Genomic DNA, 15,382 nt, shown 5'->3' with positions numbered 1-15,382 from the left:
GAACTAAGCTTCAATTATATTTTACATATGAGCACCGAATGTTTTGAGAGGAGTATCTCGATCGAGAATAAAGTTCTCTATGAAAAAGTATTGGCAAGTATTGGAGATATTTCATACCAATACTAGAATAATAATAATCATAATACCTTTTAAACAAGAGTAGACAGACGTTTCATTAAATTTGAATTTTTTCTCTCCTTTACTTGACTTTCCGGTAAAAGAGTATTGCAGTTGAATTGACTTGCCCATGATTCTAGGTATGATCGCTACAATAGCATCTTTCACAGAAGTCTTTGGCACAAATCGCGCCATAATGGCTTTCTGCGCAAAAAAAATAGTATAATAAATTTAAAACAGAGGTCGTTTGCAATGAGAAGATACATTATGTTTAAAATTATAGCTAAGAATTACATAAACAAAATATCAGTCAGCATGTACGTTTCATGTTTGTTTGAAGTGGCACAAAAGTTTTGCACGAAGTTTTGCTCCAAAACAGAAATCATTTTTTCATATCGCTTGACTGCAAAATGAGATAGAATAGTGTGATAAGCCTGGCTGACCGGAGGAATGCAAGCGTTACGCTAAAGCGTAAACATAAAGTAACCCTAAAGTAATCTTAAAGTAATCTCGCATCATAATTAAGAAAAGAAATTAAATACATATCTAAATTATTGCAATTAGAAATTTACGTTAAAATTTACGTTTGAAGACTATGTCGGTATTGCAATAGGTGTATTTTTCATTGTCAGAAATTTAAAAAAAACATGGTGCTAAAGGTGTTTTTAATGACAGCCACACTTTTTTTAAATTTCTAACGCTGAAAAACCTATTGCAATTACGGAATTATCTTTTAACGTAAATTTTAACGTGCAATTAAAATTGTAACAATTTAGATATTTATTTTTGTTCTTTTATTAATTATAATGCGAGATTACATTAAGGTTGTGTTATGGTTACGCTGTAGCGTAACGCTTGCATTCACCCGGTTCACTAAGGACCGTGCAATATGATTATATTTATATTCTTTTTCTGCTCTACATTTCGATTTAAATTATATTTAAATCCAAATGTAAAGTAATATTGTACCTTTTTTTCTGAAAGAGTAGAATCTGATGTTCGCTTTGAAGATTTATGGAGAACTCCTAGAAATTATACGATTAGTAAATAAAAAATATTATTACTTAAAGTAGAAAGACATTGCATCATCTCGATTCTAAGAATACGCATTTCAATGAACAGTATAGGAATAAAACTTGATAAGTCTACTTTTTGAAAAAATTGAGGTAATGCTTATTTCTGTATATTTTTGCACATGTCAACTCAATGTTCAAATTGGCCCAACTGGTTATGGTAACCTATTTCAAATTAAATTTTTCTATTCGGGTACTTCTCATATATTCATAATACCTTGCTCTCTAACGCCCGTAGTGTGATGCTTCTCTCGAGCAGCCGGGATGGTATTTCTTCAAGGTTCGGATTCTTCATGATTTTCTGAAAAAAACGTTTCAGTGGTATCACCTGCTTTAAGCGTGAGCAGATACTTATTCAAACCGCGTTTTGCCTTCTCCAAAGATCCTGCAAAATAATGTTAAACAATATAAATTTTATGCAGAAAGAAATGTTGAGTAGCTAATTTTGTAGGAATAATGACTGAAAAACATCCTTATATGTAAATTTAACTACATTTTAATTTTTTTTAATTAGCTGATTTCACCATAGTTTTTGAAACTCCAACAAAGTTTAATTTAAATAATTGAAAATGTAATTTCAAAAACTTACTGTATTTTTTGATGATTTTAATTTTTTGATTCTTCAGCCAAGAATCATCTGGATTTTTATCCTCCTGAATCCAATTATTTATTTCAGAATAATCCTTCCGCTTTGGATAAAAGCATGTCTGCGTATTTTCAATGATCCAACTTGAAAGGATCAAATCAACAACAGGTTGTTGTTCTGCTATTTTTGTCGGAAACTCTACTAGAGCATATTTTTTCTCTCGAATCATCGGTGTTTTGTTAGACCTAAAAAATGATAATTTTAGCTGAAATCAGTTAATATGAATTATTCACAGTACATTATCACAGCTATAAATTATAAATTTTTAAAGTTTCGGCCTCAAGTTATCAAGTTATTAAAGTCATAAATTAAAAGTTGTAACTATTTAGATCTGGATTACTGAAGTTTACATTTTTTAAATTTAAATTTGTAACCGAGCAATTATTTAGTAAATATTTATTTATTTCAGGAGAAATAGTGGAAAGATTGCTCTTTTGTTTGCCTTAGGGGTATTTCAAATTTTATCTATTTCATTATTTTTTTATGTTAGATTTTGACAATTACTCGTCAAATAATTTTTAGAGGAATTGAGAAAAAGCCGGCCACGTTTCTCTCATTTGTCCAGAAAATTATTTGACCAGAAATCAGCAAAATGTAAGAACAGAAATTAATGAAGTAATTACCCTGGCCAAGAAAATAATACCAATACTCTATTTTATCTATTTTATTCAACTATTATAAGTAAAATAAAAAAAAGGTTTATAGCAGAGGAAAAAACTGTTTTCAAAAATTCCAAATGTTGCGCAACATACTATAATATATAAGGCACAAAAATTATTTAATGCAGTTTTGTTTATAACATTTCATCATACATTATTTGACATCTTTAAAATAAGATACTGTCAATATTTTGGAAAATGTCTTGCAGTCTATCATTACAGAATTCTAGGATTTCAAATATAACTTGCAGGTTATGATACACGATGTCAATTCATTCCTTGTTTTGGAAATTCAGATACATTGAATACACACACACACACACACAGAGATATATATATATATATATATATATACCTGTCTAAAAGACTGGACATTTTTGATATCATTACTTTAATAGGTCGCTAATCGTAAAAAAGAAGAATATTTTAAATAAATTAAGAACAAAGCACTGAGGAAATCTCTTGTTATTGAAAATTCGAATCTCATAACGAAAACAGCGTTAAAATTATTGGCTGTCATTCTAATTAGGTATTTTCACTTCGACCATCGGATAAATTCATTTCGTTAAATGCTGAGCGGAAAATAATGGACCAAATACATGGAATTCATTCAGCAATCAACGTAGTGAAGTAAGTTGATGATAGAAGTGAAAATATCTAATTGGCGCAAAAATACGCATATATAATTTCGCTCGAACGAATTCCCCGGTGATTGTTTATTCAAGTTCTACGACGACGACTACATTACGAACATCGTTCTTTTCTGTCTTTTCAGAAATCTTAGTCACGTTAGAATTTTTTCTATAAATTAAGATGTCTGTAGAGTATAGTTTACAAGAAGACGATTCGGCGGATCTGCGAAACTTAAAACGTAAGTTATCTTTTATAATGAAGTGTTCAGTTATTATTGTGCTTATTTATTTTGATTTTAGTTGATGGAATATAAGTTCACGTTTTTGAGATAGTGACAGGTCTCTGAATAATTTAAATTGCAAGTGATATTTCTTTATATCTACAACGAAAAATCATTTCAAATCAAGCAGGGAGCTACCCTTGAAACCATAGAATCTCTCGAGGAATAAATATGTTTTTGGAGGAAAATAGGCGATACATATTATTCCGATTTGCAAGAAAAAAATTTTCTGAAAAGTTGTGCCTTGAACTTTTTGCTTTGTTTTTATAAAAACCCGAATTATTTTCTGCTAACCTCTATAACTTTTGGTTCTATTGAGATATTTATTATTTTGCTTTTGATTCTAATAGCATTCGTTGCCGTATTTTAAAATCTGCCAGGAAATTAAAAAAGTTTTAAGGTGAACAAGATGACAGCGATTTTTCTGAAAAAATTAAGAATCGATTTTCTCAAAAATCCCATCTTAAAATTTTTTACAATTTTTTTTACTTGTGGTTTGATAATAAAGATATCTTTTAAATTTGATGCTAGGACCCTGCCTCATGTGAAATGGATTTGGTCTCTAGCCAATATGAATTTATCAAAATTGGAATTTAAGTAATAGTAGTTTTTTATATTGAAAAAGATATCTTTTTAAAATTTATTATAATAAATTATTAGTAAATTCTTATAATTTTTAAACTATTTATTCAAAGTGAGAACTTTACGGGATGAGAATTCTGGCCACGAGGCCAAAAAGCAAAAAACAACTAAAACAGTAGAGGAAATAATCGTAGGTCAGTGTTATTTATTGTATGATCTATTTTTTTAAATTACTAACCACGATTAACATTTCTAACTTTTGATTTTGAAATTTATTTCAGTGGACGAGGATAAAACTTTAGAAGAATGCAACAAGGGATGCTCCATTGACGAAATCAACTTGATTGCTGAAGACAAAATTATTCTACACACCGAAACCAATAATAATCATGAAGAAATTGAAGACAACATCGAAGATGACGTTGTTACAAGACCAAAAAAAAGTAAAAAAAAATCGGAACAGCTGGAAGAAGAAATATTAGAAAATATTGAAACCGATGAAATCCATGATTGCTTGAATGAGACGGAACAGAGACTTAGGAAAGCTCTAAAAACTGTTAAGCGCAGAGTACTTCGACATATTAAGAGCAAAGTGGAAACTTTTGATAAAACTATAGCTCTCAATGCCAAGGTCACATCAAATATGTCTCCAGAAACCAGCGCATTAAATATTACTCTGCCAATAAAAGATGTCACTGAATTTGAAACTTTTGACACGGAACTTGTTGGAAATGCGGAGCAGATTGACGCTCTCGTAAGTAAATGTTCCCGCTTTGATGGTAGAAAATGTATTGCACTTGGATTTCCTATTTTGAACATTTTCTAGTAGAATTCATTTACTTTTAATTGCATTAAAATTAAAATGTCAGTAACTGTAAAGTTTGAAAAACGTTTCAATTTCTGTTGGATTTTAAATTGTTCACTTGAAAAGTTGTAGAAGCTTCCATTTTATACTTGTAAATTATTGAGGAATTGAATTAAAAATAGTTAAATAAAAAAAACTTTTAAACTTCAAGTTTGAAAGTTTAAAATTCGAGAGTTCCACTTTGAGTGCTTCAATTTGCAGCTCAGTTCTTATTACTTTAAATGGAAAAATGTTTAGCTTTACAGTTCGAATTTTTTAATTTCAATGATCGTGAAAAATGTATGCACACCAGGAAATGACCCAGGATTTTTTCTTTGATTTGAAAGGACTTCTGTAATACGAAAATTTAAACATTTAGAAATATAAAGTCGTCGCAATTTTTAAATTAATTTTTCCCAAATTATTCTTTGGAATGCAATATTTTTAGTACTTGATACTTTTAGTGTACTCGAAAACTTGATTTCCTCTCGAAATTTATAGAAAGTTATTAATGAATTACTGTAAAGTCTTTTACCTTTACATCACTAACCATTGTTAGTAATTTATTCTTGCAGGGCGTTATTTTGAGCCATATAGATTAAATACACTTTTAGCGTACTTAATGGCGGAAATAATATTAGAAGCCGAAAATATATTACATGCTGATGACTTGTAAAATTGAGTACTTAATATATTTATAAACCCCGAAGTCATCATTCATCATCAATTATAAGGAATCCATTGTTAGTAATAATAATAAGGAAAACAGAACTCAATCGCAGTTATATTTCTACTAATTCATTTTCACTCGAAAACATTTTTTTATTAAAGTAATGTCACTATTTAATTATTATCGCCTTAACTACTTTAGATGTGGAGACCACAACAATATTTTTAAATAAAAATTAAATTTGTAATCTTAAACAAATTTCGATTTTATGGTGATTTTAAGCCCTGTTAATATAATCAGTGAGCAGTAATCATTCAGGAAATGTCTGGGTTATTTTTAAATAAACAATTTTTTGTGTGGAAGAATCAAGTCTTTTATTTGACGAAACGGTTAATATAATATTAAGGATTTGAAATAATTAATTATCTGGACAATAAGTTATGGAATGTATACACGTACTTTTTTTCAAATAATGTGCACATAGTATTCACTTACCTTCTTTTTGTCCACATTGCAGATGTCATCTTCGATTATTTAAGAGACAACACAAATGAAACAGAGATTAACACCGAAGTCAGCACCTGGCTTCCGAGATCGGGGGACCGTGAAGGAGGGAGAAGAGCAAGAAAATAAAATAATGATATCGTATTAGAACGTTTTCATAGTTTATGTATTACTAAAATTTTGGTTTAATTATTAATTATATTTTTTATGAAGAAAACACGTTTATATACAAATAAAGGAATTAAAATACATTCGTATTGTTTGAATGGTATCATTACTCTTATTGTTATTATTTACCCGACCTACTTTCCTAATGAAGGTCGTAACAACTTATGATGGCCATCGTTGGCCCAATCTTTGTACGTTACACATTTAGCCAACATTGGGGATGAAGCACGGGCCATATTATTTTGGTGGTAGAGCCGACTTCCAGTAGCCAAAGTTAGGTCAAACTTGGTAGCGTATGTTGGACGAATAGAAGACCATAAAGTAAGACCATAGTTATGATTTCGCAGTTGGGCCGACGTCTAGTGATTATGGTTGGCCCGAATATGGTAGCCAATATTCAGCAGACAGAGTTGGGCCATAATCATCATTTGGATAGTTGGGCCGACTTGTAATTGCCATAGTTGGCCCAATTTTTGTAATGGATATTGTACCAATAGTCGGCTAATATGGTCGGGCCAAAATTATAATTTCGCCTTTGGGCCGACTTCTAGTAGTCATGGTTGGGCCAACCATGGTAGCCAAGGGGCGGCAAACAGAGTTGGGCCATAGTTATCATTTCGGTAGTTGGGCCGGCTTGTAATAGCCATAGTTGGCCCAATATTGTTAATGTATGTTGTGCCATTAGTCGGCTAACATGGTCGGCCCGAAGTTATAATTTAGCCGTTGGGCCGACTTCTAGTAGTCATGGTTGGGCCAACCATGGTAGCCAATAGTCGGAAAACAGAGTTGGGCCATAGTTATCATTTCGGTATGTTGGCCAATGTCTGGTGGGAAAAGTTAGCCCAACTCCGAGAAAGTTGGCCCGACTATGGCCCAATGGAAAATTCGCACCTGGGGATAAGTGACATTGTAAACTCGGAAGCGCTAATCTGGCTGGCTAGTTCGGACCCCATAGGCGTGAAAATAGAAAATGCTAGCAGAAGGTTTCATGGGTCCATTCGGCACTGTGAAACTATTTTGCTGTTATAAGAAATAAATTAATTTCTATAAAAATATATTTTTTTATTTCCTTGAAAAACTAGAATCAGAATAAAATTAAATAAGGGGAAAAATTATTTTCAGTTTTTAATATTTTACAGAAAACTCAGGGTGACTAAAAAACGTTTGAGAAAAAAAAATAAAACAATAAAGTAATGAGAGACTTACTTCGAAATTATATATTTCTTTAAATCATTGAGATATTTAACTAAACTCTCAGTTTTTTCAGTCTCAGTTTTTTTAGTTTTCATTTTTGTAGAAAAAATTGGAAGTGAGGCTGCAACAAATGCTCGAAAATTTCGATACGAACAGGCGAATGCCGTCAGAACATACAACTCGTTTAAATTATTTAAAATCGTTTTAAATTTTACATTAACTTTGAAACTTTTAAACTTAAAGTCACTCAAGTTTTTCCTATAAATAATAAGCGGGAGTTTCTAAAAATTGCATGAAAAAAGTCATTAGTTTTGAAAGATATTTATAAATTCTGAAAAAATTATTAAAAATTTGAAAAAGTTTAAATTAAATTCTAGATTTCTTAGGATTTTGAAACAAAATGTTGAAGGTTTTCAAGGATGTTTTAAAGTCTTTAAAATAATTTAACTTCTAATTTTAGAAGTGTTGAGTTAAATAATGTTAATTTTTGAATTTTTAACGTTTCTAGCTGAAACTTTCTTTAAAAAATCTAATTTTGAAAATAGGAACGTTCATTGATTGAATGTTCAACTTAAAACAGTGAAAATGATAACGCCGATTTATATTTTTGGAACTGAATTTGAATCTTTGAACTCTATCGTTTATAAAAGATAAAAATTCTAAATTTTGCAGTATATTTGCATTTCATTTTAAATTGCTTAATTGAAAAGTGTTAGTACCTAACTTCCCTTTTATACGTGCAAATTATTGAGCATTTGAGTTTAACATTTTTTTATTTAAAAACAAAAAAAAAGCAAGAGTTCCACTTTGAGTGCTTTAATTTTTAATATATTTTTATTACTTCAAATGGAATTTTTTAGCTTTGGAGATGAAATTTGTTTATTTTATTGACCATGAACAATTTTTGCGAACTGGGAAAAAACCGGAAAATTTTCGAGGTTTTTCTTCTTCGATTAAAATGGCCACACCGACGATACCATAAATATATTAGATGAATGATAAATAATTTAGAGATATTACTATACATACTGACACGATATGTAACTGCACATACAATAATATAGTATATGAAAAAAATATTTCATAATATTAATCTTATAAATGAGTTTGCATCATTTTTTTACTTTAACCAAACACAATTTCTTTTCAAAATTAAATCAGTTTTCCTGGAAGAATAATTCAGTGCATAATATTGTGGCTGAGTGGGCCCCCAACCCTTGCTCGGTATCTACGACGATTCGACGCCAATGGTTTTTGACGTGCCGGTCGTTAGCAAGATTCCCAGTTTACGGCATCACTTATAGCCCCATTGTCAAACTCTCCCAAAAAAAGGAAAGTTGATAACTATTAAATAAATAAAAATTAAGAAAATTAAATTCTATGACTAACTTATAAATAATATTTAAGATTGTTGAAGCTTCGTGCCAAGTTCCCACTGCATATGGAACTGTAGATAAATAATTGGAATTTAGATTGTTCTACAGGTTACAATTTTTGTATAAACAATTTTTTCTTAACATCAATGTTTTCACAGTACTTAAGAGAATTATCATGCTAAACTTAAAACATTTATAACTTTTTGAAGAAAAGTTGTTAGTATTTGAAACCCCGTAATTGATTATTCATGCGTCGTTGCTTGAAATTAAACAATTTTCTGTAATTTTACAGGAACTTTGTGTCTGGGAACAGCAACAATATATTTGAGCAAAAATATTGTCTCTAATGTGAATTTAATTTACTAAAAATTACAATTTATTATCACACCGCAGAATTTCACCCAATAAAACTCAATTTTTCCAGGAAAGTATTAACTTTAGAGAAATAGTTTTTATTATAAAAAGTGTGTATTTTAGCTGTTATTTTCATAAATTAAAATAATATTTCTCTTTCAGATCATATTTTTAAAGATATGACAAATAGAACTTTTTTCCAATTTTTTCGGCTATTAGTTGTTATTGTGCAATAAATATTCATCGGAGGACAAATATGTTCGAACGTTTTTTATTTGTCCTGTAATGAGCTAATAATGCGCAGAAAAAAAATCGAAATAAATTTAATGGAATATCATAAATCAGGAGTAATTCAAAAATTGATTAATTTCGAATATCTCGAGAACGCACAATCTGCCGAAAAGACGTACCACACCCATTCGGAATCAGGAGATCATTCTGCATACGAATCACTCAAAATATTTTGACGACATATAAGATCCGACACGATTGGGTATGGCGTCTGGACTATGAAGATGAACCACAGCTTTCTGAAAAGCGTTACAAATTAGCGTGTAATCCTAATTGAGCGTGTGGATTCCATAACGACCTTAGCGTTCAGACTCGCTTTCTCAGTACCCTGTACCTTGTTTAAACACAGAAAAATTTCCGTACGGCACAGCGTACTGGTAGAGCTAGTCCGAGCGCTAAGGACGTTATGTAATCCACACGCTTAATTATGGGCCAGGAGCGATAAGTATTAGGACGCAGAAGAGGTGGGAGAAAGCATTCTTGGCAACATACAAAGGTACATTCCAATTTCTTTTTGCATTCGTTTTGATGAACGTGTCCTTAACCAAGAAATTTCGGACAGAAGAGTACACTGAGAACGTTTTTACTGAAAAAATGACTAAATTAGGTTACAATCGAGGAACCAAGGCGATAATTTGTATATTTTAATGCAATAATTGTAAGCTATGTTATTTTTATATGAAATTTTCCTATTCATAATACGAAGTCTTAGTATTTTTTTTAGTAAAATCCTAGATAGGATAAATTAGTAGAGACATAATTAAATTATATAAGAAGAGTAGAAGTAATAGGTACCTAAAATAACATAAAAGACTAAATTTGTAAAAGGAATTGCTATTGTCTGTAGGAATTTGAATTATACTATGATACTTTCTATTTTTTGTATTATGGAGTAAGACAAATTCGGAAGATCGCGCTCGAGTATTAGTAAGTGACTTAGTCTGCGAGCCTAGCGCTGGACCAAATGCAGCCAAACGTAAACGATGTCAGCCGACCAACGCTCTACTGAAATTCCTTAAATTTATCAATAACTTAATTTGGTTTGATGCAAACCTTATTACAATAAATTAGGATAATTCTTGAAATTACAATTGAAAAACAAATATTCGACAGAGAGCCAAAAATTGTTTTTAAACCTCGATATTAGGATATTTGATTAAGTTAAGATATAGTGCTTAGAATTTTAAAGAGGCCATCACCGTGAAAAATTGGGCGAGTGGATTCCATACAATCCTTAGAGCTTGGACTCACTCTTCCAATACGCCAGGCCTTGCGAAACACGGAAGCACATTTTAAAATAAACTCGCGAAAACTCGGCTTCAATTTGACGAAATAATCTCGTTTTTTTTCTCCAAATAGAAAAACCCCTTCTGATGAAAATTATTTTTTAAAAGTAGAATTCTTTTTTATATTTGCAACATAAAAATTATTGCAAATCATTACTGTCAGGAATCGTTTCCTCACACTTCGACGGACAAAAGTCTGCAGCGAAGTTTCGAAGACAGACAACTTCCAGTGGTAAAGTTCTTCCTTGATGTTTAAGGAAAGCTTTGACCAAATTTAAGCTAAATCGTTCTTTTCGTTTAAGAGATGTAAGCGATTTTTTATTGTCGCGCGCGCACTCGACACGAGTCGACCGACGCCCTCGTACCGCCCATAGTCGTCTAGAATAGGAATTCACTGTCCATAATCGCCCACACATCGTATTTTTAAACTGATTTTAACGTTTTTTTTAGAAATGTGCAGCATTAAATTTTTTTCACAGAATTTCGGTTTGGGATTTTGAATTTTTTGTCATTGAGCAACAATATATAAACAAATAAAGCAAAAAATTGACCATTTCAGCTTTGTGAATTTTTATCTCAAGAATAAATACAGAGAAAGACCTACCATTAGCTGGAAGTATTGAAAGTCAACATTTCTCTTTTACAAGGGAAGGTGGAAAAGGTGCTATCACACACCGAGAAGGGTCCGCACTTCTCGGTAGTGTCGGGATATTTATAGCATCACTGCAATGATCTGAATATATATGAATATACATCAAGGTCTCAATTTGACCATTATAGTGATGCTACCAACGACCGACTAAAGACCATCACCCTTTCTCCTTGGCATAATCCCCCTGGAACCGCTTTCGCATTACTTCAGGGGGTGCCGTTTCTTTGGCCCTCTTCTTTTTTGCCAACTTGGCCTTGGCTTAAATATCTGGGATTGCTATTAGACTTGTCCAGCTACGATGGTAGCTTGAGCGTCCAAGAGGCTTCTTTAACGAGGCTGCCCCTCTGAACGCCAAGCAACTCCTTATTCCCGAACGATGGTCTGCTCGGGGCTTCTTCGTCTGTACCAACCAAGATGCACACATCGTCTTCGGTAGTGCGGACGTGCCGCTCATCAGGCTCGCCGGCCTTCGGGCATCGTGGTTAGGGTGTGGCTGGTTAATTTAGTCGTCCTTGAGGCTTTTTCAACGAATTTTTCTCTCGAAACGACCAACACATCATGCTTCCCGGCAGATGATCGGTCCGGGGCTTCTCTTCGTTTGCAGCGCAGAGGTAGCACTGCGGCGTGTCCTCGCATACCTTCTTGTGTACGCGACAGGACACCCACCCCCAACTTCAGGTGTCCTGCGTGCACCAGTCTCTCCGCCAACTCCACGAAAGCACACATAATTTTTGCCGAAGTGGCTTCTTACGGCCGCTTCGGCCTCTCCTGCGTATGTTGAGGTGTCTAGATCTAAGACCTCGACTTCCATATGGGAGACGAGCTCGAGCACGCTACCCCCATCACTTACAGCTCCTCTTATGGCCACCGACAGATCGGCTCTGCCCTTTCCTGTAGGTCCTAGTTCCACAAGGACCTCTCCGTTTCTGGTTTGCCTTACCCCCTTCATTTTTACACTTAGAGCCTTGGGTCTAACCTTTTGCTTGAGGGCCTTTAGAACCTCGGCATAGCTCGGACCCTTGGCTGCTTTGATGAGAACCGCCTCGGGTCGAGCTCTTCGACGTGTCTTTTCCTGCTTCCTGATGTTGCTGGATGCAGGTTCCGCTTCTGTTTCCACCTTCTTCAGAGTCGAGGTCGCAGGCGCTGAGGCATTGCGTGTTTGCGGCTTCTTACGCCTTTGCTTAGAGGAGCCAGCCTCCATGGGACTCAGGGTGGTCTCCCTCTCTCGCTTCCTATCGCGGGGAGTAGGATTCACCACGGCTTCATCTGTTTGGGTGCCGCTTTGGTTTGTCGTCTTCTTGATCTTCTCCTTTTGGGTCATAGCCCTCATTCTGGCCGTTCATCCAACATAATTGATCACATCCCTATGAAGCCCTTCAGTCGTCATTGTGTGATCGCGCAGTTCCTCTATCAGATGCTCCGCTCGTGCCAATCCGTCCCTAATTGTAAGCCACATATTCCTCTTCTCCCTGCTGAAATCCGCCATTTCTGTAATGGCATCATGCAGCTTTTCCAAGAGATCATATGTCTCGATGAGTTTGACATGCATTTCTGATATATCCCTCTTATTGATCGATACTTCTCTCATATCGTCTTCCTCAGTGACGTCCAATGGAACTGCTAACTCCTCGCAGACGCTTCTGTCAAAGCATGTTTGGTTACCGCCAAAATCCTTGGAACCGGCACTGACCACCGGGGCTCGAACCCGATTGGAATCAGTGGGTAGATTTCTACTCCCTTGGGGTATGTTGTTTTTCACATACTCGCTCATGACTGGTTTGCATTCGGGGTTCCTTCCCCTAGCTGGTTTTATCCGCCCCGGGTATTTGATTTCCCCAGTACCATCCATATCTGGGAGGCGTTCCCCTATCCGCCACCTGGGGAGGCGTCCAACGGGGGACCAGCAACCCCACACGGGCATGTTACTACCATAAATCTGTTTTATAGGGTCTTGAAAAAACTCCATAACTGAAAAAATTGGTTTTGCGATTTTTGAGTGCTAATTACGATATTTTTTAGGTTTTTTAAATTCAAAAATTTGCTAATATATAAAATACTACTTCATACTCATCATTAGATACTTAAAAAATTGTTTAAACAATTTATAATTGTTTTCAGAAATGTTCTCTTAGAATAGAGACCAATTTTCAATTAAACTTAGGCGATGCCATAACCTCAAAAAATGACGAAAACTCATGCACTGAGGCAAAAAAATTTCAAAATAATGCCAGTGATGCAAATTTTCACTTCAAAAACATGTCGACAACTGTGAAGGATCAACACTTGCCTGATATCAACTTATTTAACATAACTTTACTCAACAGAACCTGACCTCACCTAACCTGAATTAACAGAAATTTATCGAACTACACGTAAAACTCTGGAAGCATATTTTCCCAGTAGCAAATCTGTGCTACATCGAATGGGTCAACTCGAGCCTAACCTAGAAATAAATTTAACCTAGTCTAACCTAACCTAACCTCACGAAACACAATTAAACTGATTGTGTTATCCCGTTGTGTTTGCGGTACCGTTTGAATCAGCTTAGGCTTAACCTGCAAAGAGGTCAAACCTATCCTAACCTAACCTAACCTAACTTCACGTAACACAATTAAAATCATTGTGTTGTCCCGTTGTGTTTGCGGTACCGTTTCATTCAGCTTCGGCTTAACCTACATAGAGGTTTAACCTATCCTAACCTAGCAAAACCTGACCTAACCTTGTCCTGACCTAATCTTGCCCTGGTTACAGACACGGGCGAATAATGCTAGCAACAAGCGGTTACGAAACTCCAGACATTTACTGCTATTAATGTCAAAATATGAAAGTACGCAAGAACAAGGTTGCCAGCATAATCGATTAGGTTAGGTCAGGTTTTGTTAGGTTCGGATAGGTTAAACCTCTATGTAGGTTAAGCACAAGCTGATTCAAACGGTACTACAAACACAACGGGACAACACAATCAGTTTAATTGTGTTTCGTGAGGTTAGGTTACGTTAGGTTAGGCTAGGTTAGATTTATTTCTATGTTAGGCTCGAGTTGACCCACTTGATGTAGCATACATTTGCTACTGGGAAAATTTGCTACCAGATCTTTACGTGTAGTTCAATAAATTTCTGTTAATTCAGGTTAGATGAGATCAGGTTTTGTTGGGTAAAGTTATATTAAATAAGTTGATATCAGGCAAGGGTTGATCCTTCACAGTTGTCGACACGTTTTTGAAGTGAAAATTTGCATCACTGGCATTATTTTGAAATTTTTTTGCCTCAGAGCATGATTATCCATCATTTTTTGAAGTTATGGCTCAACCATCACGTGATGGGTGATTTTTGATACCGATTTTCAATTCACTGCCCCAAAATCCATAAGAATACGTGTGTCTTGTTACCAGATCCGCACACTTTTTTTATGTGGCTGTGTAATCAATGTAAATCAATAAAAAATAGTTTTATCATTAATTTATTTTTGTTTATAACTGCCTTCTCTTATGAAAGTGAAGAAATGTGCTGGTTTCTTCTTAAATGTTCAACTTTCCTCTGCTCTTTGCAATTAAATAACATTTCTTTTTTAGATGTATTTGTCTATTTGATTTTAAGGTTACATAAATATTATTGAAAAATATTTGAAAAATCTAAGATTATATATATTATTATTATTTTTTGTAACTATCTTCTCTTATATCAGTGCAAGAAAATTGTTTGTTTTTTTTAATGTTCAATTTTGCTTTGCCTTTTTAATTATAAAAAAGTAATAAATAAATCTGAGAAAGAATCATATTTGAAACAATCTCTTTCTTTTCTGTGTATATTTCTTTCTGAAATAAAACGGAAATTTGAAATATATGCTTCAAATTTTCTACATAGATCCCAGGGATTATCCAGAGTAGAAGGGGGAGGGAGCTGACTTACTTACACTTACTCCTGTACGAGGGTGGATTGATAAGTTTCCGGGCTGACCAAGACATGGCGCCACTAGGCCTACCTTGAGGTGGCGTTCTATAGTACCATCCTTAGATAGCTTGTAGCTATAGTTTCAGCCCGATCGCCATGTTAG

The 15,382-nt window shown here is 34.0% G+C and overlaps 2 protein-coding genes across 7 annotated transcripts in view; one reads left to right on the top strand and one right to left on the bottom strand.

Annotated features, from left to right (window-relative positions):
* LOC117172851 overlaps positions 1-6,225 on the top strand; it is an 8,143-nt gene extending 1,918 nt beyond the window's left edge. For 2 of the 5 annotated variants that reach the window (XM_033361104.1, XM_033361105.1), the window contains exons 2-5: positions 3,271-3,366; positions 4,104-4,184; positions 4,272-4,744; positions 6,022-6,225. In XM_033361104.1, coding sequence (XP_033216995.1) covers positions 3,309-3,366; positions 4,104-4,184; positions 4,272-4,744; positions 6,022-6,042 — 633 coding nt within the window. In that variant the 5' untranslated portion in view covers positions 3,271-3,308 and the 3' untranslated portion in view covers positions 6,043-6,225. Of the gene's footprint in view, positions 1-3,051; positions 3,126-3,208; positions 3,367-3,939; positions 4,006-4,103; positions 4,185-4,271; positions 4,745-6,021 lie in introns of those variants that run through there. The other 3 variants (XM_033361103.1, XM_033361107.1, XM_033361108.1) reach the window with 3 other exon arrangements.
* LOC117172852 overlaps positions 1,091-15,382 on the bottom strand; it is a 178,252-nt gene continuing 163,960 nt past the window's right edge. Inside the window, exons 2-5 of one of the 2 annotated variants that reach the window (XM_033361109.1) lie at positions 6,000-6,028; positions 1,780-2,041; positions 1,408-1,575; positions 1,091-1,142 (exon numbers count right to left, since the gene is read on the bottom strand). In XM_033361109.1, coding sequence (XP_033217000.1) covers positions 1,466-1,575; positions 1,780-2,041; positions 6,000-6,028 — 401 coding nt within the window. In that variant the 3' untranslated portion in view covers positions 1,091-1,142; positions 1,408-1,465. Of the gene's footprint in view, positions 1,143-1,407; positions 1,576-1,779; positions 2,042-5,999; positions 6,086-15,382 lie in introns of both variants that reach the window. The other variant, XM_033361110.1, reaches the window with a different exon arrangement.

The sequence above is a fragment of the Belonocnema kinseyi genome, chromosome 5, assembly GCF_010883055.1.
Source record: "Belonocnema kinseyi isolate 2016_QV_RU_SX_M_011 chromosome 5, B_treatae_v1, whole genome shotgun sequence".
In the NCBI taxonomy this organism is placed as follows: domain Eukaryota; kingdom Metazoa; phylum Arthropoda; class Insecta; order Hymenoptera; family Cynipidae; genus Belonocnema; species Belonocnema kinseyi.
The sequence above is the reverse complement of the archived record's forward strand: the minus strand, read 5'-3'. Positions and strand labels throughout refer to the sequence as shown.